Source organism: Chionomys nivalis, chromosome 1, assembly GCF_950005125.1.
Source record: "Chionomys nivalis chromosome 1, mChiNiv1.1, whole genome shotgun sequence".
Taxonomy (NCBI): domain Eukaryota; kingdom Metazoa; phylum Chordata; class Mammalia; order Rodentia; family Cricetidae; genus Chionomys; species Chionomys nivalis.
In genome coordinates, this window is record NC_080086.1 from 197063485 (window position 1) to 197089740 (window position 26256).

Below are 26256 nucleotides of genomic sequence, written 5' to 3' on the forward strand. Positions count from 1 at the left end.
AGTGTTCTGGGTATATTATTAATGAACTGTGTGACCAATTGATATATTATTAATGATGAACTGTGTGACCGATTGCTTATATGCCATCCCTATCCCAAACATTTTCCCAACCCCACCCTTCCCCACCCTCTTTTCCCATTTGCCCTCCCCAACCCCTTTACTTCCTAGTTCCTGCCGGTTATCATTCCGGACCCATCCACTGCTCCTCCCTCCATTCTTGATGATGGGTGGGCGCTGAAATGATCAGGACACAATTTGCCTTAACCACTAAGTCTTTATTTATTGAATTTTTATTGTAACATCAATATAGTAAAGAGAATACAGTAATATAGTTTGAAGGGTGGGGTTGGGAAGGGGAAGGGAAAAAGGGGTGGGGTTAGGGAGGGGAGGGGAGGAGGGCTACTGACAAGGAAAGAACAAGAGATTTTATTCATCACATTCTTATAATTTCCATGAATATTTATCATTCAGCATTACAAGTTTTATTCCAGTAACAATTTCTTAAATATGCCTCTCAAAGTTTTACTCACAATCTATCCCTGGAGATAATTCCTGGGCCTTTATTAGACTGATCTAATCATCTTTGAACTTTCACTAGAATTTTATCCATGTCTAATTCACTCATAGAATGTTGATTTCCCTGCAGTTCCCTCTGAGTAGAATTTTAAAGGTAAAATTGTAGGGAGGGGTAAGAGGGACAAATAAGTACACTCGTCCACTTATTGTTATCTTATCCTATCTTATCCTAACTTATCCTAACTTATCCTATCTTATCCTAACTTATCCTAACTTATCCTAACTTATCCTATCTTATCCTAACTTATCCTAACTTATCCTAACTTATCCTAACTTATTCTAACTTATCCTATCTTATCCTAACTTATCCTAACTTACCCACCCACCTAAGATTACTTAATAATCCCTCCCAGCCTAAAATTCTTAATGACTATGTATCCCCTATTACTTGACTATAGAAAAAAAAAAAAGAAAAACAATACAATGTTCAAGACCAACTCAAAAATGTTCTACAATCTGAAACAACCAAAAGATTCCATTCCCATCAGATGTGTGTTCCCTCTCCAGCTGAATATGTAGCGTGGTTCCTGCAGACTCTTCTCTTCCGCAGGTGGTCCTTCATAAATGTTCAGGCCTCTCCAACAGGGTGCTCTCCATTGCCAATCTCGGAACTGTGTGGGATGCAGGATGCTGATGATGCACGACAACCAGATCAGTTCAGGAGTCCAAGAGGTACCTGCAAACTTAAACACAACTCTAGACTGCACCATACAGATGCCCCTCTCAAATTAGCATCTCAGCCAAATGCCTCCTGGTTCAAACCAAACTGACCCTTCATGATGTTAATGAAAAATTAAAATTTGGGCCCACAGCCAATTAGCTAATTTTGTCAGTTTGTATTTTCCTCCTTTTCCAACTTATCTTTCCTTCCCAATAAATGAATAAGGGCATTTTTGTTGGAAATGCCAAATAAAAGAAAAAAAGGAACAATTAATGTAAATTTGATCAACAGAAGAAAAACAAAAGGAAACTTAACAACTTAACAAACTAAAAGGAAACTTAACAACCTAACAAACTAAAAGGAAACTTAACAAAATTTCAGTAAATTGAAGAGTACTTATCCTTAACACCTAACCCTTATAGCTAGTATATAGGAATAGGGCATAGTACACACTGCCAAAAGTCATTAAGCAAGCTTCAAAACACAACCCAGTGTGCGTCAGAGCTGTTGTCTGTGAGCTGTGGGCCCACACCAGCATGTTCTCCCTGACTGTCGTGGTCAGCGTCTCCAGATATCTGCTTGCAGTGGTGGCAAATGTCCGTGTGTCTATGCCAGGGCTGCAGAAGATGGCCCATTTCTAGGCACTCTGCAGCTTGAAGATCAAATCAATTAAAACACATGAAGGATGAAACTGAGTTCTGAGGTAAACTGAAGTGACGCTTCACAAAAATCAGAAGCACAAATGCACCATTTAAAAGTAATTAATGTAAAACATGATGACTGGCAAGCTTTCTGGTCCCACTGAACAGGAATCAATAGCCAATTAGGGTTCCTCCAATTGTATATCTTTTTTGTGAATTTTAAAGGCCCAATTAATAGAATTTAGATTGTATGTGTACTTCCTAATTCAATGGAAATTCTGAAAGCATGGCCAACACTTGAAAACAAAATGTTTAAAAAAAATCTACTAAACTACTTAAACATGCAAGGGTAGGGGAGAGATGATGTGGATGGAAAAGGAAACTTCACCGTGAAGACAAAAAACCATGTTGTGTCCTACTGTTCAAACTGAGCTAGAGACTAAGTCTCAGCAGTCAGGCAGGAAGATGACAAATCCTGCAGCAGGGTGAATGGCAGTAGTAGTGAATCAAACAAAAAGAAAGAGGTTAGACAAATGGAGTTTGAAGTCGGTGAAGTTCCGGAGGGTGCAGCAAGATAATCACGGAAGCCTTTCCATGCTGCACCAGAAAGTCTGGCTTCCTTCATAAGGTGCCCGTCCTAGGATGCGGGCAGGTCGTGTCCTTCCTCCTCCTCTCCTCCCCTCTGTAAGAAAGCAGCAGGTCCTGTGTTTGCATCAGCTTCTCTGAAAAGAAATTAGCCAGTCTGCGATTGAGATGTCAAATTACTAACTGGCAGTCAAGATGGAAAACCGACGTTCGCCCTGCGTGCCTTTGTGCCTCAGGTGGTCTGAAGATCCAGTAGCACACAGTCATTGATTGAGAAGCTGCACAGGTCAAAGTTGAGGGCAGAGACACTCCGAAGGTCACGACAGTCTTTACAAGGTACTGTAAGATGGAGGTGGTGGAGGTGGCGGCGGAGGAGGCGGCGGAGGTGGCGGCGGCGGCGGAGGAGGATACTGGGGTACCGGATGAGGATGATGGCGGTACCAATGTGGACACCAGGTGATCACAACAGGGGTGAGGATCATTCTTCCATGTATATCTCGTCCCACTGGGTACCATGCAAACATCACCTGATGACCTGCGTAGGCATAGACAGGGATATGGTGATGATGGTGGTGGTACCCGTGAATGTGAGGGACAAATTCACCGTAGGTTGCCAGGTGTGCATGGTCTGCCATGTTTGGAAGAGTCATGCGAACGTACTGATTTTGGACTGTGCAGTTGTGTGGAGCTCTGCAATTGTACGTGACTTGGAGTTTCCACCCTCTCTTCACTTGCAGGACCTGGGCTCCGTTGGGAGCCACGGTCGGAGTCATGAGTCCATTCTTCACGTTCCTGTCCACGAAATCTCGCAGGGCAGCCATTTCAGATTCAGACAACGAGTACACATGTCCACTGGGAATGCTGTGAGCTCCAGGGATCATCTCTATGTGGGGGTCAACCAGCCGGTGACCCGGGTAGACGTGCTCATCCACAGGTGTGTACACATTCTGGACGTAGTAATACCTCACAGGGTGGAAAACTCTGTATCCATCCACGTGGTAGAAGAACGGTGGATGTGGAGGATAAGGCGGTAGCAACAGAGCAGGAGGTATCTGGGAATACATCCGGCAGCGATATCGGCAGTAATCGGAGTTGAAGACAATGGAGCGAGTGCTCCAGGTAATGTGAGGGTCGTGTGTGCTCAGCCAACGAATTCCCAGGACAATGGGAAAGAACGGAGACTGAGTCACATCAAAAGACAGTAGTTCTCGGTGGTCACCCAGGTCAACAATCAGGTGGTGTGTTTCTAGAACAATTGGGCCCGAGGCTATAGGATGCCCATCTATCGCTTCCACCATGATTGGCCATTCTTTGATTCTTAGAGGAATCCCATTTTGGATGACGTAGTCTTGATCGATGAAGTTGCCGGATGCGCCAGAATCAATCATAGCTCGGACAAACAGGGTGTGTCGGCCCGGGATATGGATCTGGAGCATCACTTGCAGGTGCGGAGTCGAAGCCTCGGGGGGTGGGGACCTTATTCTTTCTGGCCCAGTCGCTGAAGGTCCCTCTACAGCGGGGCCGGGGAGTTTCCCGACGGTGAATTTTTGGAGGCCTTCGCTGGACAGTTATCAGCGTAGTGGCCTCCACTGCCGCAGTATAGACATAAGTTCAGTTTGCGGCGTCTTTCTTTTTCTTCCTGGGTCAGGCGCATGCGGGCACCTCCCACGGGCTCAGTAGGATCAGGCTGGTGGTTCTGAGGCATCACCAGGGCCCTGGGTGGATCAGGTCGGTGCTTGCGAGCAGCAGCAGCAGCGGCGCGGGCCTGTCTTCTCTCAATGTGAATGGCAAGACTGATCAGAGCAGACAGGGTGTTTGGGAGCTCGTGGCGAGACACCTCCTCACGAATTTGTTCGCTGAGGCCTTCAAGGAACTGGTCAACTAGAGCGTGCTCATTCCAATCCAGATCATGGGCAATCATCTGGAATGAGTTGGCGTACTCGGCAACAGATCCCATGCCCTGGCGCAGACGTCTGATCTTGCGTTTGGCAGCTTCACGTCTCTGAGGGTCTTCAAAGACATGCTTCAACTCCATCATAAAGGCACGGTAGTTGTGCATCAGGTAACTGGATCGTTCCAGCTTAGCAGAAGCCCAGCGGGCGGCTCGGCCGGTCAGCATGCTTGTCACGAAGCATACACGGATACGATCAACAGAGAAATCTCTGTTGCTCCTCTCCATGAAGGTCTGGCACTGGGAAATGAACTGACCCAGCATGTCAGGGTTGCCATCAAACTTCTCAGGAAGGTCTTCAAGACAGTCATCGTCAAAGAAGATGGCTGGAGCAGCGGCCGCTGCAGCACCCTGGAGCGCAAGGTCATCGTCACTGTCTTCTGGGCGGACCCGGATCTGAATGTGTTGAGGTTCTGGTTCAACTTCGACTTCCACATGATCGCGAAGGTTGCGAAAGCTGCGCAGGCTGCGCAGGCTGCGAAGGCTGCGAGGACTGCGAGGACTGCGAGGGCTGCGAAGATTGCCAAGATTGCCAAAATTGCCAAAATTGCCAAAATTGCCAAAATTGCCGTTGTGGCCTGGGAACATCTCCACCTGGGTGTGCAGGCTGTTGTTCCTCACGGTCGGTCTGACCACCTGCTGCTCTCTGAAGCCACTGCTCTCTCCAGAGATCTCACCATGGCGGCGGCGGCGGCGCTGGTTGTTGTTGGGCACGCAGGGGCTCTTGGGCTTGTTGTTGTTGTTGTTGTTGTTGGGGGGAGGAGGGGGAGGAGGGGGCGGGCAGTCGAAACCACCCCCGGTAGCCATGGTGGTGGTGGGAGGGAACCTCCCAGGTGTTGCCTCACTCTGGGGAGGGTGCCCTGGATCCTGGGCCCCTCGTGGTCGGCGTCTCCTCCTGGTTCTCAAAACACGCTTATTCCTGTAAATGAAAGCAAAAGCATACATTCAACATATACATTCAAAGCAGTCGCTATAAACAATATAAAAACAATATTATAAATATATAAACAATATAAATATCTATTGATAATTAACAGAACACACACCCTCAAAAGGGGATGAAGGAATCACTCACAAAATAATAAAAAGCATACCACCTCTTGATGTCCAGACATCCAAATGCCTGTTCTCCTAAAAAAGCCACCTGCTCCTTATAATTAATACATGACCTTTATCAGAAGCACACTCATCTTTCCAGGCTATAAAGGAAAGTACACAATTGTAAACAACTCCATTTGTATGGAGGTTACACAGCAAGAAAGTTCCAAGGCAAAGATAAATAGGAAGTGAATTATGCAAAATAACTTTTAATTATGCAAATAATCCCAACACCATACCTTTTATTAATAAGGGTGTTAGGAAAAATAACTAATACTCTAGTCAATAACAATCCACACACACAAAAGAGGCGGGTATAAGAACCACAGTGCCTACACTCAGCAGCCCTGAAGAAATGAAGTACACACTTTGCCAAAGGTCACAACAGAGGTGCACACTTCACACCGGAGGTCTAATTATAAAGTCGACCAACAACTATCACAAACACAAGGCTGTCTAACTGCTTTGATGACCACAAGTTAATGTCCTCAGAATTGTCTGTGGGACAGAAAAGGTAATGAACAGTACACAGGGATGTCAGTTTACCTTATTAAGCAATCATTAATCAAATATTAATTGATGCCTCCTAAAAAGAAATAGGCTATACAATAGGACATCTTTTCTTAATGATGCCTGATAATACAACAAATTTAATTATGACTTAATTAAATAATGTAGGTATAAATCACTGAATTATACCTGTTAATTAGTTAATAAGGTTATTAATTTTAAAAAAGGTAACTTTCTTATAAGCGGGAAGGGGCTGTAATTATAGCAGCTTGGTCACCCAGAATTACAGATAATTAAAAATATACTTTATTATGTTTATTAATTAAAATTAGTCAAAGAAATACAGAAGTTTATTTATACTACAGGTCACCAGTGCAGCCTTTAGTTTTTAATTGAGATTTTTTCCGTAGGGCCCACCCACAGGCTTGTAAAATTAAGGTGGGATAGGCCTGGACTCCAAAAAGATGAGTGGATGTGGGGGGGGGAGGGAGTTGAAATGTTTTCATAATGAGGGTAGTGATAACCGTGGGACACTGTCTACTTGTGTACTTCCTAAAAAAAAAGTTAAGTACAATTAGATAATTATGGATTCATAAGGATCTCAAATCTCAATTAAGACAATTAAAGTAGTTATAGTAAAGAATAAGATATTAAAGTTTCACAAACTTTGAAATTAGACAGTCTAGCAAACTTTTTAAAAAGTTTAACTAAGTTTACTGAAGTTAAAAAAAACTTTTTAAAAGTTTGAACTACAAACAACTTTTAAGTTTAAAGCCTGAAACTTCAGAAAGTTTTGAAGTTCTGTTTTTGAAAGTTTGGACTTTTTAATAGTTACAAACTTTTAATTTAAAAAGTTCAATGAAAGGTTAATGACACAAAGTTTAAAGCTTTTGAATAAACAAAAGTTTAAAAATAAGTTATTTTTCTCTGACCAATCAAGGCAAAAATGGGCACTATTAAATTCTATGAAACAAAGATTTAAAGATGTTAATTAGAAAAGTTGGGTGGAAAGCAGCTAATATTTTACTCAATAGAATATTTTTAAAAAAGAGGAAAACTGTCATCCCATATGACACCTGTTCATCACCCTCGTCCAATCCCCTGCTTTCCCCCTCCCATCTTTTAGGCCCCTCCCCTGCTATGTCCAATCCCCCTGCTTTCCCCCTCCCATCTTTTAGGCCCCTCCCCTGCTATGTCCCATCCCCTGCTTTCCCCCTCCCATCTTTTAGGCCCCTCCCCTGCTACAACCACCTGCAGCCATTTTCCCTTTATCCCAAGCTGTCCTGTGGCCTCTCCAATGAGTAGAGCACACGAGGTCCTTAAAGGACAGGGAACAGTGTGCCATTTTAACAGGTTTAACACTTCTACTTAATCACTCTAAACAGATAACTGATAATATTCAAGTTTTTAAAAAAGTTAGAAGACACCTTGACCTGTGGCATTCCCAATTCTTTAAAAACAAGTATATTAGTAACAAAGACCACAGTCAAAGCAAAGCAATATTTTTTAATTAAATTGCTTTAATCTCTCCTCAAAAAAAATAACAATTTCAAACCAGAAATTAAAAACTTCCTTAAGATGGTCTCAGCATGGCTTGGTGTGGCCTAACCCAGGTCAGGAAGGTAGATAACCAAACGGGGTGGGCTTTACTGAAGCCAAGTCTGGTGGGGATTAACACTTACAAAAGACAATTCATTATAGGACAAAAATTGCATTAGCAAATCAGCAATCAATACACCATTTGTATTGATATTGCAAAATATCTCATTGTTTGTAAAAGATAATTTAAAAAGAGACTTGAGTTAAGGAAATGGGGGAGGGGTTGTACCCATATACCTTGGAGAAGTGTGCCCCTCCCACCAGGATACTCAGGGGGGCACCACCCATGCACCTTGAAGAAGTGTGCCCCTCCCACGAGGATACTCAGGAGGGAACCACCCGTGCACCTTGAAGAAGTGTGCCCCTCCCACGAGGATACTCAGGAGGGAACCACCCGTGCACCTTGGAGAAGTGTGCCCCTCCCACGAGGATACTCAGGGGGCACCACCCGGGCACCTTGGAGCAGTGTGCCCCTCCCACGAGGATACTCAAGGGGCTGCACCCGGGCACCTTGGAGAAGTGTGCCCCTCCCACGAGGATACTCAGGGGGCACCACCCGGGCACCTTGGAGAAGTGTGCCCCTCCCACGAGGATACTCAGGGGGGCTGCACCCGGGCACCTTGGAGAAGCGTGCCCCTCCCACGAGGATACTCAGGGGGGCTGCACCCGGGCACCTTGGAGAAGCGTGCCCCTCCCACGAGGATACTCAGGGGGGCTGCACCCGGGCACCTTGGAGAAGCGTGCCCCTCCCACGAGGATACTCAGGGGGGCACCACCCATGCACCTTGGAGAAGTGTGCCCCTCCCACGAGGATACTCAGGAGGGAACCACCCCTGCACCTTGGAGAAGCGTGCCCCTCTAACCAGGATACTCAGGGGGGCACCACCCATGCACCTTGGAGAAGCGTGCCCCTCCCACGAGGATACTCAGGGGGCTGCACCCGGGCACCTTGGAGAAGCGTGCCCCTCCCACGAGGATATTCAGGGGGGCTGCACCCGGGCACCTTGGAGAAGTGTGCCCCTCCCACCAGGATACTCAGGGGGGCTGCACCCGGGCACCTTGGAGAAGCGTGCCCCTCTAACCAGGATACTCAGGGGGGCACCACCCATGCACCTTGGAGAAGCGTGCCCCTCCCACGAGGATACTCAGGGGGCTGCACCCGGGCACCTTGGAGAAGTGTGCCCCTCCCACGAGGATACTCAGGAGGGAACCACCCGTGCACCTTGGAGAAGCGTGCCCCTCCCACGAGGATATTCAGGGGGGCACCACCCATGCACCTTGGAGAAGTGTGCCCCTCCCACGAGGATACTCAGGGGGGCACCACCCATGCACCTTGGAGAAGTGTGCCCCTCCCACGAGGATACTCAGGGGGGCACCACCCATGCACCTTGGAGAAGTGTGCCCCTCCCACGAGGATATTCAGGGGGGCACCACCCATGCACCTTGGAGAAGTGTGCCCCTCTAACCAGGATACTCAGGGGGGTACTTTTGGTTTTTAATAATACAGTACTAGCTAAACAAATTAAAGGCCTTATTTGGCCTGTGAGGTCACCACTTTAAGATTTGTGACCTTCCCCACTCCGAGACCCTAGGCTCACCCTATTGGGGGCCTTGCATTTTGGGGGTGGGGCTCTACTGTAAAAAAGAATATTTAATCAGAAAAAGTAATAGGGCCCTGGGAAAACAGTTAAACAGTAATTATAAACAAGTAATGAAAAGTTTGGAGAGCAACTGGGGCAGCACAAATTTTGACTTAATTTTAATTTGATTTATCCCTTTCAAGGGGCTAGATTACGAGTGGGTTCGCTGAGCACTCCCACTCCTGAAAACTGGAAGGTCACACCAAGCCACCTGAGACAGGGACCATTTTCACTTACAACAATTACATTTTAGTCTATTTAGAAATAAATAAGTACATCTGATTAATTATTAGGTCTTTACAATGACTTCTTCAAACTCTTCTTTAATTCCCCCAAACACATCAAAGTACAATAATAGTAAATAATCTTATATAAATGTCTCATTAGGAAATGAAACACCAATAAGCAACTCTTAGTTGCTTTAAATTTTAAATGTCCCTTTCTTAGTATTATGTGAAATGCAAATTCTAATTTGCATGTATTTATTTCCAATGTTTTGAACCTCTTTAATAGGCAGATAAAATTAAGGAGGGACATTAGGACGGGGAGAACTGAGGGCAAGAGCCCTATAAGTCCCCTTAACAAAATCCTGGTTCATAGTCTGTAATATATAAAACCATTTTTCTTAATTTCTTCATTAATTAAGAGACATTTCTATTTGGCTTCTCTGTAAATTACAGATGTTTAATTAAGCCAGTTGAAACAATCTATGTCTTGTAATGTAACCACTCTGTTACATCACACAAATTTTATTGTCAACATGTAGCATTAATAACCCACTTGCCCCAAATTTAAATTAGCTTTTTATGAAAAAAGCTAATTCCTTGGGACAGCAAATAATTAGCTTTTTATGAAAAAAGCTAATTACTTGGAATATCAAATAATTAGCTTTTTATGAAAAAAGCTAATTACTTGCAATAACAAATAATTAGCTTTTTATGAAAAAAGCTAATTATTTGGAATATAATTTTATTTCACATTATAATTACAGCTTACTTTACTGGAACTCAAAAACCCACTTTTTAAATGTGTGAGAGAGTGGCCAGCAGCTCAGCTCAGGACAGCAAAGCACCACAGGAAAAGGACCCAAAACTCAAAAGCCTGAAGGCCAGCAGCAAGACATTAATTTGCTTTGGCCATTCAACAAACAGTTACTGAATGCCTACTATGTGCCAAGCACAGTTTACTGTATATAGGCATGTCAGTCAGAGTTAATCACCTAGAATTCTTAAGGAAAATCAAGAAACTGAAACGTTTATGCTCACAAACTTCTCCCTCAGAGGCCAAGCCATAAACCAATGCCACTTCAAACTCCTAAGAAACACATTTCAAGATGCTCCTGTTTCTGTATTCACCAAAGCAGTCAATTCCAGGAAGTCCAATGGTGTCTTGAGAAAATAATTAAATATAAAAATATTTTAAATTTAATTTTTAATTTAAAATAAATACTTGGCTTAATTGCTTTAAGGCATCAGCCAGGTCTTCTTAGAAGTTCCCATATCCCACTATCAGTTTTAATTGTGGGATCATTTTTATTTAATAATGCAAGGCACTTATTAAAAGTGCTTATACATGCCAAGTATACTTATTATTGTTGCTAATTATTCTTATTATTCTTATATTTACTAGACACCTGTGGACAAAAATCAAAACTGCGCAACACTGAAACCGCAGGGAGGCGGGGCTGTACAGCCAGGCTCAGACAGTGTGGCGCACTTGCGCAGTGGAGGCAAGCCTGCGGGAGGGGCTGGGGCCCACACTGCGCATGCGCAGGCAGGATAAGGGGAAGGCGGGGCTCTGAGCCTCTTCAGTGGAGGAGTCAGGCATTAGAGAGGCGGGGCCTGGGCCTCAGAGGAGGCGGGCCTTGGGCGGGGCTGAGCAGATTACGTCAGAGGAGGCAGGCCTCAGGAGGGAGTAAGGAGGCTGCCTCAGAGGAGGCGGGCCCTGGGCGGGGCTGAGCAGGCCACGTCAGAGGAGGCGGGCCTCGGGCGGGCGGGGCTGGGAGGCCGCCTCAGAGGAGGCGGGCCTGGGGCAGGGCTGAGCTGGTTACGTCATTGGAGGCGGGCCCTGGGAGGCTGGCTCTATGACATCAGCACTTGGGAGGTTGGGCATGTGGAAGCAAGTTCTGGAAAAGCGCGTGACCAGCGAGGCGCGCGGACGAGGCGCTAGGCCTCGACACTGCAGAGGCAGGCTAGGAGGGGAGGGGCAGGTCTGAGACTGGCTGCTACAGGGCTGCAGAGTGTCTGCGCGCCTCCCCCCGTCCCCCCACCTCCCCAGACCGCCCCCACCAGCTCCCAAGCGCCCAATTTCCGCGCATGGCCGCAAGAGCAAGCCACCCCCCCCAACCCACCCAGCAAACCAGTTTGCACAAACTGTTGCTGTAGGCCTATCTGCGCCACCAAGCCAACTGCAGCGTCACCTCAATCAATCACCCCTAGACAAGGCCCATTCGGCCATCTCCAAAATCCAACACCCCTCCACTCGCCTGCCTGAGCAGGAATGGTGTGGGCAGAATTTTAAAGATTAATTTTTGCAGCCCAGGACTCCATTTTGTCGTCCCCCCCCCATCACGCAGCTAGCTGTCCTACAGAAAAACAGAAACGGGACCTGTTCCAAAAGGCGAACCGCGTTTTGTACCCCCCTCCAAGGAGAGAGTTGTACTTTCTCCCTCGTCTTTCCAAAACCACTTTTTCTGGAGCTCAAGAGTGCTTATGGCTCTGCAGCAGTTTGTGACGCATTTGTAAATTCATTTTTCTTGCGCGTTCGTATTTGGTTACCTTCCTACGGCTCAGAATTAAGTGCGTGAAGCACGAATTGGCCGCGGATTGCCGCGGATCGCTGCAGTTCGGGCTGATTTGTTGCGCATGAAGCGCAAGTTTGCACACAAACGCGCAAAAGGCGCCCATTAGTACATCGCAGAGCGCATGAAACGCCCATTAGCACACACTGAAGCGCAATAAGCGCCCATTAGTACATCGAAGCGCATGAAGCGCCCATTAGTACAGTAAAGCGCATTAAGCGCCTATTAGTATATCGAAGCGCGTGAAGCGCCCATCAGGTCTTAGCGCATGAAGCGCCCATTAGTAGTTCGTAGCGCATGAAGCGCCTATTAGTTCATCGCAGTAGCGCATGAAGCGCCCGTCTGCAGCGCAAGTGAAGCGCTTCTCCGTTTGTAGCGCATTGAAGCGCTGAAGAGTTGCAGAGCCGTCACTTTGCAGCGCATTTCAGGAGCAGATTGCAATTCGGTCTGTAGCTCATGTGCGTCTGCAGCTCATCACTGTCCGCAGCTCATGCGTCTACTGACCAATTCTGGACGCGGGTCGTGGAAACCGAAGCCGTGAAGGCTCGCTTTCCACACTGGCGTCTCAGGGTCCGGCCACTGAAGGCGTGGAAAAAAAAGATATGCGAGGAGATATTCCGGGGCGCTACTTCATCTCCCGCAGCTCCCGAAAAAAAAAAAACGGGGATTGCGTGTGATCGTTTAAAAAAAAAAAATCCTCACCGCATACTCACCACTCGAGGACCCCTCTGCGAAGCCGGGATGGATGACGGGGTCCCACACCTGGCCCGCGATGGTCCACTGGTGACCGCGGTCCGGAGAAGCTCCGGACCGCAGTCGCGCAGCGGACCTCGGCGAGGCCCGGTGGACCGCCTCCGATGGGCTGCCTTCCTCAGGTCGCCGTCAGGATTCTTCTGGGTTCTTCGACACACACCAACCGAAGTTGGAAACGCGTGTGCCGAGGGCTCGGACTGCCCGCCTTATATAGTCTGTTCCAAGGAGGGGGCGCCAAATCCCAGCGTGCTTCGCGGGCTTGCGGGGGCGGAGAGGGGGGGGCTGCGTGGGCGGGCGCCTGGGGGGATGGGGGGTGCGGCATGCGCTGCATTGGCCCGCCGCTAGGGGGAGCATGGGCCCGGATGGGGGGTGCACGGTACCGATGCTGAACCGGCCAAGCTGGGAGGAAAGAAGAAAGGGAGGGGAGGGGAGAAGCCGGCCTAGGCAGGCCAAGAATGCTATTATCGTGGTGGTGGGAGCTGGGAGACCCCTGTGCTTGGACGGGAAAGGGTCGGGGGACACGCAAGATGAGCCCCGCGACCACTGGCACGTTCTTACTGACAGGTTAGTGGCCTGCGCGCGACACGGAGGATTGGGGGACCACAGGCCGTCGCTTCCCCATCCCCCACTCGGGTTCCGGGGTACCAGGGCGCGCCCAAAGGGTGCTTAGCCCCCCTCTACGCTCAATGCCCCACAGCACCCCGCTCTTCGGGCATGCTGAAGCCCACTTCCTGGGCCCAGTGGGTCCCTCCCCAGGCTTGACCCCTGGCCTTTTCTTTCTTTCTGCACCCCCACGGTCCCTCCCTGTCCAGCAGGGCAGGAATCCGGCTCCAGTTTCTACTGTGAGCACCCCTCCTCCACCCCCCACCTCCACCCCCACCCTGGTGGTGGACATCTTCTGATCCCTGAAGCAGAGACCTGGGGTTCATTGCCCCTCGGGGTGGGGGTCTTTACCCCACAATTGAGACTCCTTGGCCTACTGCAAGCCAAAGGACATGGCTGACCAGCTGCTTTCTTCTTTCACAAAGATGCACGTCTTTTCTCCCTTTCGGGAATCTGATTGAGAGACAGAGACCACCGAAATATGACATTCAAAAGACTGAAATCCCCCCATTCTTTTTTAAGAATATTTCCTGGTGGCGCAAACCTGTTTTTTCTTAGGTCTTACCAAACAAGGAAGCAGAATCATAAAATGCTGGGAACCAAAGGTGTCCAGGTCAGGGTCAACCATGGCTGGGGGCCAGAGATGCTGCAAACAGAACCCATTGCCCTACTGAATACATTCTGAGGGGAAAGGCAGGAACAATTGAAAACAGCTGTGGGTGCTTTGGAGGTCTCAGCTACGGACTTTTGGTGGTGATTACAAGGTTTACACAGAGACCTCGGCTTTCTCCCCGCGCCGTTATGTTTTTCTAAATCTTGGGGGTGAATGAATGTTTTTGAGCACGCTTAACCTAAGAAACAGGTTGCTGAGACTCAACTCCAAACATTTGCTTGGCTTGGTACATATAAACTTGTAATTTTTGTTTTTAACGTTAGGGAAATTTGCAAAGGGTCAAAATCACTCAAATACTGAAGAGAAAGGAGGCGAAATAAAGCAACGTGGATTACCACTTAAGCTGCTCAAAATGTTAGGTGCTGAGAAAATTGACAATCTGTTGCTAAATCTTTGTCCAAAAAGTTAAAGTTAAAAATCAAATTGTCTACAACTGAGTTGGATTTATTCACCACAGATGAAAGATATTTGTCTTTCCAGACTAAAACTCGGTGCGTTTCAGGAAGATTCCTACAGCTTTTTCCCTTAAAGAAAAAAGCGAGACTTTGATTCATTGTGCACTACAAGATGGAAGGGACTTTGCGCTATACAAAAAGCGTTCAGCTTTTTAGCATTAAGCTAAAACTCATTGATTTACTGGGAACTAACTTATTAGAAATTAAGCGTTGACCCCCAGAAACAGAAATGAGGAGGTGTAGGTTTCCAGCAGGAAAAGGCATTTATCTAGGAATTTGGGTGAACATAATCATGTTTTTTGAATTTAAAAATGTTTATCCTCTTCTGTGAGACAGACTAATTCCAGGATTTTTAAAGGAATGTTTATTTAACAGTCGCTGTTCTGGCGGCCGCGGGACTGTCTTGTGCTTCGCAGTTGTTTCTCGTACGAAGTTAATTCACCTAGCTGTTCCTTGATAGCTTTGCTTTTTCCAAAGGTGAGATTTATAGCAAGCATGGATTAAAAATATAAGGAAATTCAAGTTTAAAAAGTCACCGAGTCTTTCAAAGTTTAAACTAGTTTGATTTTTCATTTCAAAATTTGAACCAGGATTTTTTTTGTCTTAAAAAGTAAAAAAGGCTTTGTTTGTATTTTTGTAATAATAGTTATTCTATTCATTGTCCAAATTCCAGAGAGAGCCTTAGTAAAGGCGACCGAGATCACCTGTGACACCCTCGCCTTGCTGTGGGGAGGCAAACTACCTCTTTGCTTACAGAGGTATCTAAAGAAGACATTTTTTTCAGAGGGTTGCATATATTTTTTTCTCAAAATTAAACAGTGGATCAAATTAATTTTCTCTGTGTTTTCTTTCCAAGTAAGTAGATTTTGAGCATCAAATAACATTATTTTTACAGTTTTCTTTAAAAGAAAATATTAAATTAATATTTTCTGGTTGATGTATATGAGCAGCCGTAACAGCAGCGGTTTCAAACCCACGAGCTGAACAGACTCCCTGACCTCAGTATTCTCACGTGTAGCTGTAATCCTGATCAATATCCTTGAGGTTTTTAATGTCTACTTATGAAAAGAATTTCACTTTGCTTCAAATTATAATTTTCCCATAGAAAAAGCAATCACAGATATTCAGGTAAAACTTTCTTGCTATCTGGAAGGAGCAAAACAATATTTAACTGAATAGAGAAAATTAATAGATACTTTAGATTTCTGTCGTTGTTGTCACCAAAATGTGCTTTAAATCCCCGTGTGTCCTAAATCTGATAGACAAGGCTCTCAAATTCTCTTGGTGTTTACTATGCAGGTGAATTTCAGATTTCCTAAGCGATTTTCCCCGTGTGGATTATTTTGTGCCCGGTTTTCACAAGGGTCAGCGTGGAAGCGTGCACTGTTCCTAGGCATGACTTACCTCACTAGGTACTAGCTGTCCTTTGTAGCTGAACATTTTGTCCATTTCTGTTAGAGTTTTCACTGGACCTATCAATTTCTTGCTTTGCCACCATGTTTAGTTTTCAGCAGTGTAGGTAGGGAAAGTACTTTAGCACCAAGTAGGGTTTTGATATCACACATAATATTTCTTCTGTTTGTATATTTTACCTATTTTATGGCAATTTGCCATGTATCTGTGGAGCTGTTGATTTGTATCTTATATTTAGGGTAAATTCTAGAGGAGTAAGGGATTTATATTCTAAAGCATGGGTAGAATTGTCACATGTCAAATAGTAGACCTCCTATTTGGACATTTTATCCTTTTTAATGAGAATTTGATATGCTGATTTGCCACCTGTAGTTGGCTTAAACAAGATAAAATTTTTACTTGTCAGAAAGTAGCTAGGGTGTGAATTGCTCATTTTATCCATTGTTGTAACCGTTTACCATGAATTTAGCAGCTATTGGTTTGCTCTTAAAGGTAGCACATCTTTTAGTCGGGGGAGTAAATTATATTTCTAAGCCAAATGGAATTTCCACTTGTCTGCCCGACTTTGCAAACAGGAATGAACAACACCACAAAGACGAACTAGATATAACCTGAGAGAGAAAGATAGCGTGTGCCCAGCTTTCAGCACTGGTTTGCACTGATGAAACTCATCCCTAAAGAAAAGATGGTAACGGTGAAGAAATCCTGGCTTGTTGAAAATGCTTCAAGTCAAATAGTCCAATTGTTTGTGGATCTCAGTACAGTATTTGCACATGCTGTTTTCAGATTGTTTGTGGATCTCAGTACAGTATTTGCACATGCTGTTTTCAGATTGTTTGTGGATCTCAGTACAGTATTTGCACATGCTGTTTTCAGATTGTTTGTGGATCTCAGTACAGTATTTGCACATGCGGTTTTTCAGATTGTTTGTGGATCTCAGGACAGTATTTGCACATGCGGTTTTTCAGATTGTTTGTGGATCTCAGGACAGTATTGACACATGCGGTTTTTCAGATTGTTTGTGGATCTCAGAACAGTATTTGCACATGCTGTTTTCAGATTGTTTGTGGATCTCAGGACAGTATTTGCACATGCTGTTTTTCAGATTGTTTGTGGATCTCAGGACAGTATTTGCACATGCCGTTTTTCTCTACAAGTATCCCACAATTGTTTCTTTTCTTTTTCCCTAATTGCCTATAGGCTCATACCCTTCCCGGTCCTTTTTCTTTAAGCTTACCCTTCCATAGTCTCTATTCTAAACCCCTAAATCTATATTCTGTTTATTTATCTTATTTCCTAGTCTCAGCGTGGAACAGGACCCTAGGTAATCAGATGAGACAGGTTTGTCTGTTCGGGTTTTTGGGCTGGAAGGAGTCTTTACACTTTGCTCTGTTTTATACTGTTTTTCCAATTTCTCAAGTCTCTAGCAGAGGCAGACAGAGGGATGGCTGGACACACACAGACACGCACACACGCTTTCGTGTGCTCATACACACAGGTATGCACATCATCCAGACTTTTTTTCTAAATTTCAGGATCCAGGTTTCTAGTCTGTTCTTTCCCTTATTATCGGGTTATTAAGTCTAAATAGCAATGTAGTGTTGAAAAAAATAGGAAAGAAGAAACGGGGAGAAAAGAAAGCGAGGCTGGTATTTCTAGGGATCAACAAGTCATATCAGAGACTATTTTTCTGAGTAGAATTTTCCGGTTGGAAAGAGATTCTCAATGGTCTAAAGCCATTTCACATGGACTGCTTCCAAGCCAAATTCTCTGTACATGATTTTCATTGTGAATTATTTTAAAGAACTTGTAACTGTAGTAAAGACAGCAATGAATTAAACAATAGCAACAATAAACCCCAACAACCTCTGCAGCCTGCCATAAACATTTTCACTGCTATTCTTTCTTTCCTGGCTTTTGCTTGGTGTGAATGTATGTTTTCATGGACTAGTACTTTTAAGCTGTGTGGACCTTTTACACTTTATTTGGAAAGAAAGTGAGCCTTGTTTTTAGGGAAGCAGTTTGCAGGCTGATGTGAGAGACTGGTATTCAGACTAATTACCAGGATCGGTGTGTGAGCCAGAGACTAAATGGGACCAGCGCTGGCCAGATGTGTACAGGTTACTTCCTGGGTCTGAAGAAGTGGGAACCGACTAGAACCACAAACCTTTGCCCTGGGTCTTCACTTGTTTAACATTGGCATAGTGATTTTGACAGAGATCTAGAAGGCTTGCTTTACAATTCATGGATGACTAGAAAAGGAATAGCTGTTGAAAATATATAGCAGAATTTAGAGTTAAATACCATTTAAGTTGAGTCAAATGCGATGCTGCAAGCACAGAATGCAGCAGCCAGTGTACTTTAATTCACTGATATGAAGAGGAGGGGGTGACTTTTGTGTGCTTCCTGTTTCTTAGGAAGATCAGTATGAAGCAACGGCATGATGTGGCTTATGAAAATAAAAATCCAAGTTAGACTGTGGTATTAACTTGTAATGTCTGTACATCATAAAAATTAATCGGGCCTTGTTCTAATCAAGCACATCTGGAGTATTGTGTTCATTTCTGGCTGTCAGTTTGAAGAGAGATGTTGACACATTAGACAACTTGCAGAACAGTCTATGAGGTTGGTGAGCATCTGGCAAGTACTCTGTCCTGGGGGGTATCCTCAAAGGGTCTGGAAATGCTTAGCTCCAGTAGAGTGGAAGTAGCAATGAGCTCCCTCTGCTTCAGAGAGCAGAACCAGCGTCAGTGGGTGAAAGTGCACATAGAGTCAACCCAAGAGCTTTCAAATAGTGCAGCACAGCAGGAACATCAACTCCACTATTCTCTTACAGTATCCGGAACATTCGCCTCCTTTGCAGTGGGGAATCTGAAGACAACTGGAACATTTTCATGTAGCCAGTACACAGACTTGTCATGGAAACCTTTCATCTCCCGACAAATGTTCTAAAAAAATGAGCATTTAAGTTGCAAGTTCATGTTTCTCTCCTCTGCGTTGCAAACGTGAAAAAAATCCAGGATCCTTTCTCCCTTTGTCTTAACTAACTATCCAGAGTCACTTTTTTTTCTTTCTCCCCTCATTCCCCGGGTGTCTTGTCTGGTTCAAGCAGACTTCTGCCTAGTGGTGGCAGATACTTAGGACTCCAGGGTTACCTGGCAGGCCGCTGGCCCAAGATAGCTTGGTGCCTGCCATCCTTTTCCTCAGAGGAGTGTGGGACAGAGCTCTACAGTAGCCCTTTCCCCCTTGTGGTATAATAAACTTTATAAAAAAGTTGAGGTTTTTTTGTTTTTTTCACTAGTACCATAAAATCCTAATCACCAACTGTGGCTTCCAGCCTGTGCTGTTTTAACGACAGTCAGCACGAGCTGGTTTCTCCCTGCCTCGGGGGCACATTCTTACTGTGACAAACAACAGGTCTCCGGGCAGATTTTTCTTCCGTGCATCTGCCCATTGATTGTTTATTTTGATAGGCATATCTAATTTGGAAGACGTGATTATTCAAGATGAATTCAGGAGGTTGTAGGACTTCCATAGGGGACCTCTTTTTTGAGCAGTATTTCTGACTTCCTAGAATCTGCATTAAATACTTGGGAACCTTGCAGACTCTGGAGGGCTCTGTGAGAGAGCTGAAGGGAAGGGAGGCTTGTGTGCCGTCCTTGCTAGTCTGCTCTCCCCTATTGCTTTCACTCCTGCCTCAGCCGGGAACTTTCTTCTCCACGCCAGTGCTCACAAGTCAGCATCCTGACTGCACGAAGTGAATTTTACTGTTAAACAACTTTCTTCTCTTTCTTACTCATTTTGTAACAGTGCCATACACTTCGGTGAGGTTGTAATAACACACACAGCCGCTTGTGGTGGCTGCCTTCCCAGTTGCTGGGGATGCCACAGGCATTCTTTGGCTCAGCTCCTATTTCCGGAAGAGAAACTCTCAAAAGTGAGGTTCTGGCATGGCAAAGCTCACCTGATCCACAGCCGGCTGGCTACTTACAATTCCTTGAGTGCGGTGCTTGCCCATGTCCCTGAACTACAAAGTAATAACCCCAATGTTTAAACTTTAAGACTTATTATCCTGGGAAATGACTATGCTGCTTCCAAACATTGGTTTGTGGTGTGGCTATTGTTACTCTCAGAAGCATTAATGTGTTAGTGAAGGCTATACGCTGTTCTTAGGTCTCTCTGGTGAGGTTTTTTTCTTCATTGTTGTTGTTGTTGTTGTTTGTTTTAAATCTTCATTTTAATGCATCTATGTTAGTGGTTTAAATTATTTTATTATTTAAAGATTATCTTTCACATGGCTCACTTTCTACCTAATTACCTTAGGCTAATCAGATATTTAGAATAGATCCTTGGCAACCTGTACCCCGGGAATCACCACAGCATCTATTGTGACATGGAAGGACAGACTTTCTTTTCAGATAAATGAAACGGCTGGTTTCAGAATTGTTTGGGAGATAGGCAGCTTTGGTGTGGATTGCTTCCCATTCTCTGCCCTTTCGCTCATTCATCCGCTCACCATTTGATTCTTATGGAGATCGGCATTCACTCTCTGAATTTGAAAGAGATCAGTTAATTTTCCTAGCAGTTATTGCAGAGAGTTTCAGTTCTGTATTTTTTTACAGCAATTTGCAAAGAAATATAGCTTCTGTTTTACCTTCGAATACAAAAGCAAAGAAAACATTAGCTCTAAGATTTTTGTTTTCTCTCTTTAGAGATCTGTGTTTCTCACTAGGCAGTAAAATTATACCGCTTGCTTTTCTCCCCCATGCAACAGTTAATCAGTGTAGCACCTTTGACAGCTTTGATTTTCGGCAGTTACACAGTTGATTCTAATCAAAGCCTAGCACTGCAGCAGGCTGTTAGATATCTTATTAGAATCTGAATTATACATTTTATTTTTTGGTCTAACAATTTTCCCTATGGATGTTTAGCCTACATGTAAACTGGTAAAAGCGCTCAGAGGTACAGACATGGATGTTTATTGCAGTTGATAGTAAAAATGAAAAACTAGAAAACCCTTGGTAATTTTAATGAATGAATAATTATTTTATACTTTGTTTGGAGATGCATTGGGTGTTTTTGAGACAATGTGACAGATGCTGAGAAATATGTGATCCAGCTATAGAGCTTTTTACACTATTGAATTGACAAAGATGAATCAAACTTTTTTCCTTCAAGATTAGTCTTTGCGAAGATTAATCAAATAATCACATACAATATCATACTCACTGGAACTAAGCTAAATGCTGCAGACACTGGCAGAGGATTTGGCTGGAAGAAGGGTGAATGGGCTTTTCAAGGAAGCTTTTAGATGTGAAGGGGAGTAAATGCTAGGGAGGTGAGTCAGGAAAGGGCCAGTGAGACCAAGGCTCTGCTGAGTCCCGGGGCAGCCAGAGCACGCTAAATAGAAAGTACTGAGAGAAGAAAGAGATGGGCAAGGATGATGCCAGCAGGTCAAGGAGCCAATCTCTCCCAACCTAGTAGACCTACTTAAAGAGGTTCATCTCATACTAACACCAACAGGACATCTCAGAGGGGGGTTAAGCAGGACAAGACCAGATTTGCATTTTAAAAAGAGTACTCTAACTGCTGTGTGAAGAAAAGGTTAGAGGCCTCTGAATAGCCGGCCGCTGGAGGTTGTTTCAATCCAGGTTGGAGATAGTGACTTTGTAGGCTAATGTAGGAATAGCAAAATGGACAGAGGAGGAACATTTTTGAAGGGTAAAATTTGGGTGAGGGTATCAGATTGAATTTGGGGTTGTTTGCCAGAAGGTTATGATTGCTACATTTTTGTCATCTGTGTGATGGTCGCTGTAGTGTCAGAAGGAGGTCTGATAGCTGGTCTAAGTTTGATCCGGTTGAATTCACAGTGACAGTAAATAAAGTATGATTGAGTCACAGGACAGAAAGCTAGGCAATTTTAACATGTAAATAGGTGCAAGTATGCTCTAAGAGAAAAGCAGAGAGAATCACATGTATGGGAGAACATGGTATGTATATTTATGCCTGTGTACCAATATATGTTTCACATGAATAAACCATAGAAAGGTACAAAGACAGTGCATGTTTTAGCCAGTGGGTGGCCTTGGTAGGATGACAATGGGGATGTGAGAAGGGACCCTTATAAAATAGAGCTTCCTGATGGAAATGCTATGAAGCATGACTCTTATAATACAGACAATTAATGACAGTTTAAAACAAACACTTGATGCGAGCCTATTTCTCTTTTAGATGCCTGCTAATTGGAAAGAGGGTGTAGCAGTATTGTGATTTTGATTCTGAAGAGCAGCAGCCTTAGCTGCATCTTCCCTTCCGTAGCCCGGCGGCTCACGCAGACCCCAGTGCTTTCCAATCCCTTTCCACTAGATCGCACTAGCAGTCTGGGTTTGTTCTTCTTTTCATCCCAAGCAAACGAGCACGTTAGGTGGCGGCGATGCCTATAGCTGCTGCATGAATGGTAGACGGCTTTTGTTAAAGGTCCCAGTGCGTTCCCTTTCAGCAGACAGTCCTGTGAAGCACAGGGGGGACTGCAACTTTCTTTCTAATTCATTTGAGCAAGGGAGCAAACCTTAGCTAGAGACCTCTGGTCTCAGTTCCTCTGTCAGATGTTGCAATTTAATTTTCACCCAGTCGTGGAATTATGTTTACTCCAAAACTGAATCGTGCACCTGGCAGGCAGCTTTTTCCCCTTTGGTTGCATTCTTCCCTCAGAAAAACACCTAAAGAGTTCATGAGATCTCAGAGAAGATGTAATGGGAATGGAATTCACATAGCATCTGCTTTCTTCAAAGAGATAAAGGGTGACTCTGAGTCGCCAGAACTCCCTGGCTGAGGGTCAGGCCTGAGGACATGCCTGGTTACCTGACTCTTAGTTCCAGGAGGCAATGGGACAGAGTTTCACAAGGCTGGAGGCACTAGGCTTAAAAGTTTTTGAGGTGCTTCCAGAATGTTCCCTAGCCCAGCATAGAAATATAGTTAAATTTCATGCATCACAGTTGTGGAAAAAATGAGAGTGCTATATAATGCCTGCTGAAGTGATTGTTTTTTAATTGGAGATCACTTGTGGATTATCATTTTGTGCTAACTTTCACTGTAAAGGTTTTATGCATGTTCTCTCATTCAGTACTCTGCTCTGTTCCTGTCCCACCAGAGAAGAAACTGAGGCACAGAAACACTGCATAGCCAGTGTTATGTGACTCCCCGCAGCACTGCCTTCCTGCCTCTCAGCACTTAACTCTCCTTTCTCCTCTGTGTCGCCTAATCTACCTTGCTTCGCGACGAGAAAAGGTCTAGTAAACTGGAATCGTATTAAATAGCTGCTCAGGTTCTGCTAGGATTTTTTGTTTTTGAAGTTCTTGATCTCAAGTCCAGCTGCAACAAGCACTTCCCTTGGGAAAACCTTTTCTGGCCCCTGAGAGCGGCTTAGATGACAGGCTCGGAGAAGCCTCTTCCCCGCCTAGATGCTTACCGACATGATGGCTTTCTTCTGTCAATGAATTGCTTTGTGTTTTCTTTTTGTTTTGATGCAAAAGCGCACCGGCTTAGTTTCTCTCTCCCAGCTAAAGCACCATCTTGTTGCTATTTCTAATGCACGAATCCAGCAATGCACTTTTTTTTTTCTCAGAAGCAAAATAAACTGTAGTTGATATGCTAGCAATAATAAGGATATCCGAGCTGAGAACATGCTGTTTACGCATTACATTCTTAGGTAGGGTTGATAAGTATCTAATAGTGATTTTGACATTAGCTGCAAAGTGGATTCAAAATCCCATCCCGCCACTTACGAAGCATGTCACTGGTGGCAAGTAACATCATTTCATAAGACTTCTTATTCTTATTGTGAATCGGAACTAATACTATCTATTTCACACAGTTAATTCAAGGATAAAATTGGTAAATATGTGTAAACACTTTTGTTCAGTGTCTAGCTATCATAACACTGAAAACATGGACGCTAATTTGAAAAGTTATAGGTGATCTTTTTTTTTTTTGTACAAAGGAAAAAAGCAATAGAAACAGTTTAGGAAACAGTTTTGTAAGGAGTAGGAAAAAAGCATAAAGAAAGGAAAGTGGGCCTGGAGATGCAGCTCAGTGGGTAAAGGGACTTTACTGCTAGATTTAAAAGCTGAGAAATCTGAGTTCAATCCCTGGAACCCATGTACAGCTGAAAAGAGAGAACTGACTTCACAATGTTTTCCTTTGATCTCCAAACATAGAGTGAGGCGTGTGCACCCACAGACATCCCTCTCTCACACACATGCCAACACACACTGATGATGATAATGAATATTTTTTAAAAAGGAAAAGGTCTTGAAGGGAGTTGGAGAAGGGAACACTGGGGGATGTGAGCTATGCAGTCAACAGAGGCAGCTTCTTTGAGCAGAGGATATGCAAAGAGATAACTGAAGCAGGGACCTGAGAGAGGCCTAAGAAGGCTTGATCACTCCCTGGTAAGGTGAGTGTGCTAATCAGATTAAATTTCATTTGACGTGTCCTGCTGTTTACTTGGACAGTGATGTCTGAGCAAGTTATTATTTATTATTTCTGTCCCTTGTCTGATTAGCTCATCAGCAATCAGCCACTATTCATAGCTCCTCAATTGCTTGTATTAAACAGCAGCTCCCCTCCCCTAGTCTGCAAATTACCCAGGTTGGGGAAAGAGGAATACTCTCTTTTCAGAGACTGCTTGCCCCTTCCCTTGCCAGATGAAAACTTCTGCTGCTACAAGCCTCCAAATGAATCAGAAAATCCTAAAACAAACTTTAAGTATTGTGTGGTTTCTAAAGAGCCCGAAGGCATGCTACCTTCAGATTCATTTGGCTCGGATTATTTTGGTGGGGAAGCATTGAAGAGCTGGCCCAGTGAATCGTGTGAACTGCTACAGACTTTACACTGTGTGAGGCAGGAGCCATAGAGCTCGCTCTTTGCCTTTACGCTCTTTAGTTAGAGCAAAGCATTCTTGTCAGTGTAATTGTGTCAAATGCTCACCGCTCTCCCTGTAACGATTTCAGAGGACTGTGTGCAACCTTCGCAGTTCGCCCAGTGACTGGTCTATTCAGGTTGGCATTGTTTTACACATTGAAAGAGTTGTATACAGGAAAATTATTTTTTTAAACTGAGTCATAACTTTTAAAAGATTTTTTTTCTCGTAGGAAATAAAACGCTCTCTTCAGTCTTCTAATGAGGATAAAGCTACCGAATATTACTTTTGTTTTTTCAGTGAGTAACCTCCATTTTCAGTGCAGATTGCAGGGATTTTTTTTTTTACACAAGAAATTAGTTAAGTGCTTCCATAATGTTGAGCATATAATTAAAAGCAAATAATTATTTTCATATTATTGGGATTTTTCTGTAAAGTGTGTGGGGCACTTGCGTGTCTAAGCAATCCCATTCTCTGTGGTATTCTGTCTTGCCTTTAATAACACTGCTTGTGAGCAGAGCATAATAGTTGCTCTTTTATTTAGATTTATCAGGCTTCAGTTTTTCTGAGGTCAGTCAGCTATTATATGAATTTTAAAAATGAATATGCACGGACCAGTGTGGTAGCTCCACGGTTAAGGTGCGTTTCCATGAAGTGCAATGACCTGGAGCCCAAATAAAACAGAAGGAGAGGATTGATTGTAAAATTGTCTCACAGATGTATAACATGGCATGCCTAGTTTCATGAACATGTATCGCACACCCCACTATATAAATAAACACTTTAAAAGAAAGCTCTGGCTTTCTCTTACATTAGAAAAAGAAAGATGTACTCAAAGCATTGCTGCTCCTAAGGTGTAGTAGCATCTGTGAGATGCATGCAGCTGTTTCGTCCTACCTTAATCCTTGACAGTTGGGGCACTAATCATATTTTTTAAAATATCTTATGAAAGATAACTAAGCTATCTCTATGGAAGACTCGGGAAGTATGGAAATGATACATTAGTTTACCAACCACGGACACAAAGTGGCTGCAAAACTCATACTAGGTTAGTCGAGTTCTGAAAGCGAGAGTAGAAGAAGAAAATCTCACGGATTAAAGTTATGCACATCAACCCCTCGAATCACTCATAAAGCACAGTGCATGTGGTTTTGTGCATCAACTCTGAGCGGTGATTCCTGTGTACAGCATAGTCTGATGCGGTTGAAGGGAGGAAGAATCAACCCAGTGCTATCTGGTCTCTCAACCCGTGCTTCCTTTGTGATGAGTCACCACCCAGTTCACAGAGAAGTGACAAGCCCCGTCTGCCTCCTGGATTTACTACCTTGTGCCTTAAGATTAAGCCTCTGTAATCTTCAAACACATTGATAGAGTCCCT

The 26256-nt window shown here is 44.3% G+C and overlaps 2 protein-coding genes across 7 annotated transcripts in view; one reads left to right on the plus strand and one right to left on the minus strand.

Annotated features, from left to right (window-relative positions):
- Positions 1–262: 262 nt before the first annotated feature.
- Peg10 (paternally expressed 10) lies at positions 263–12994 on the minus strand. The gene is given in 3 exon segments (XM_057780223.1): positions 263–4000; positions 4003–5333; positions 12764–12994. Coding segments are annotated over 3 exon segments (2544 nt in total). The 5' UTR covers positions 12769–12994; the 3' UTR covers positions 263–2792.
- A 225-nt stretch (positions 12995–13219) lies between these two features.
- Positions 13220–26256, plus strand: part of Sgce (sarcoglycan epsilon) — a 69580-nt gene continuing 56543 nt past the window's right edge. For all 6 annotated transcript variants that reach the window (XM_057777985.1, XM_057777995.1, XM_057778004.1 and 3 more), the window contains exon 1: positions 13220–13378. In XM_057777985.1, coding sequence (XP_057633968.1) covers positions 13270–13378 — 109 coding nt within the window. In that variant the 5' untranslated portion in view covers positions 13220–13269. The remainder of the gene's footprint in view (positions 13379–26256) is intronic.